The following is a 519-nucleotide window of genomic DNA, read 5'->3' on the forward strand; positions in this document are numbered from 1 at the left end:
TATATGTGTGTGTGTGTACATATATATATACATATATATATATATATATTATACTGTATATATATATATATATATTATACTGTATATTTATATCGACTACCTTAAACACCTTCACAACTTATTGTTTTGTCCTACTATTGTCTTTACTTCTGTATGCTCATACACTTGTTTCTCATTCTGTTGGCACAGATCAACATCCACACGGACGACGGCTTCTTCTACTACGCACAGGAGCACGCGTCAGCAAGCGCAACACACAGCTTAGCATTACACACACCTACACCTACACACACACCATCGCATACACATACAGTTAGTAAGGAAATCGCAGCTAAGGTCCATTTGGTGACAGAGATGGTACAGAATTTGTACCTGCATCCAGGTGTTGTATTAGTGCACGAGGAAGACGAGGACAGGCGCAGAGACTGTGTGGCCGACATCAGAAGCATTGTACACAGCCACTTCCCACAGGACAAACTGCACGAGACCGAGGTAGGTATGGGTGCACTTACAGAGACG

General features: G+C 41.6%; 1 protein-coding gene across 1 annotated transcript; it reads left to right on the forward strand.

Annotated features, from left to right (window-relative positions):
* Positions 1 to 153: 153 nt before the first annotated feature.
* On the forward strand, positions 154 to 502 carry SARC_13735 (hypothetical protein; the record flags this gene model as incomplete). Its single annotated transcript, XM_014292135.1, has 1 exon — positions 154 to 502. A coding segment is annotated over one exon (349 nt), but the record flags the coding sequence as incomplete, so codon positions are not given.
* Between the last annotated feature and the right edge of the window lie 17 nt (positions 503 to 519).

Source organism: Sphaeroforma arctica (assembly GCF_001186125.1).
Source record: "Sphaeroforma arctica JP610 unplaced genomic scaffold supercont1.3665, whole genome shotgun sequence".
Classification (NCBI taxonomy): domain Eukaryota; class Ichthyosporea; order Ichthyophonida; genus Sphaeroforma; species Sphaeroforma arctica.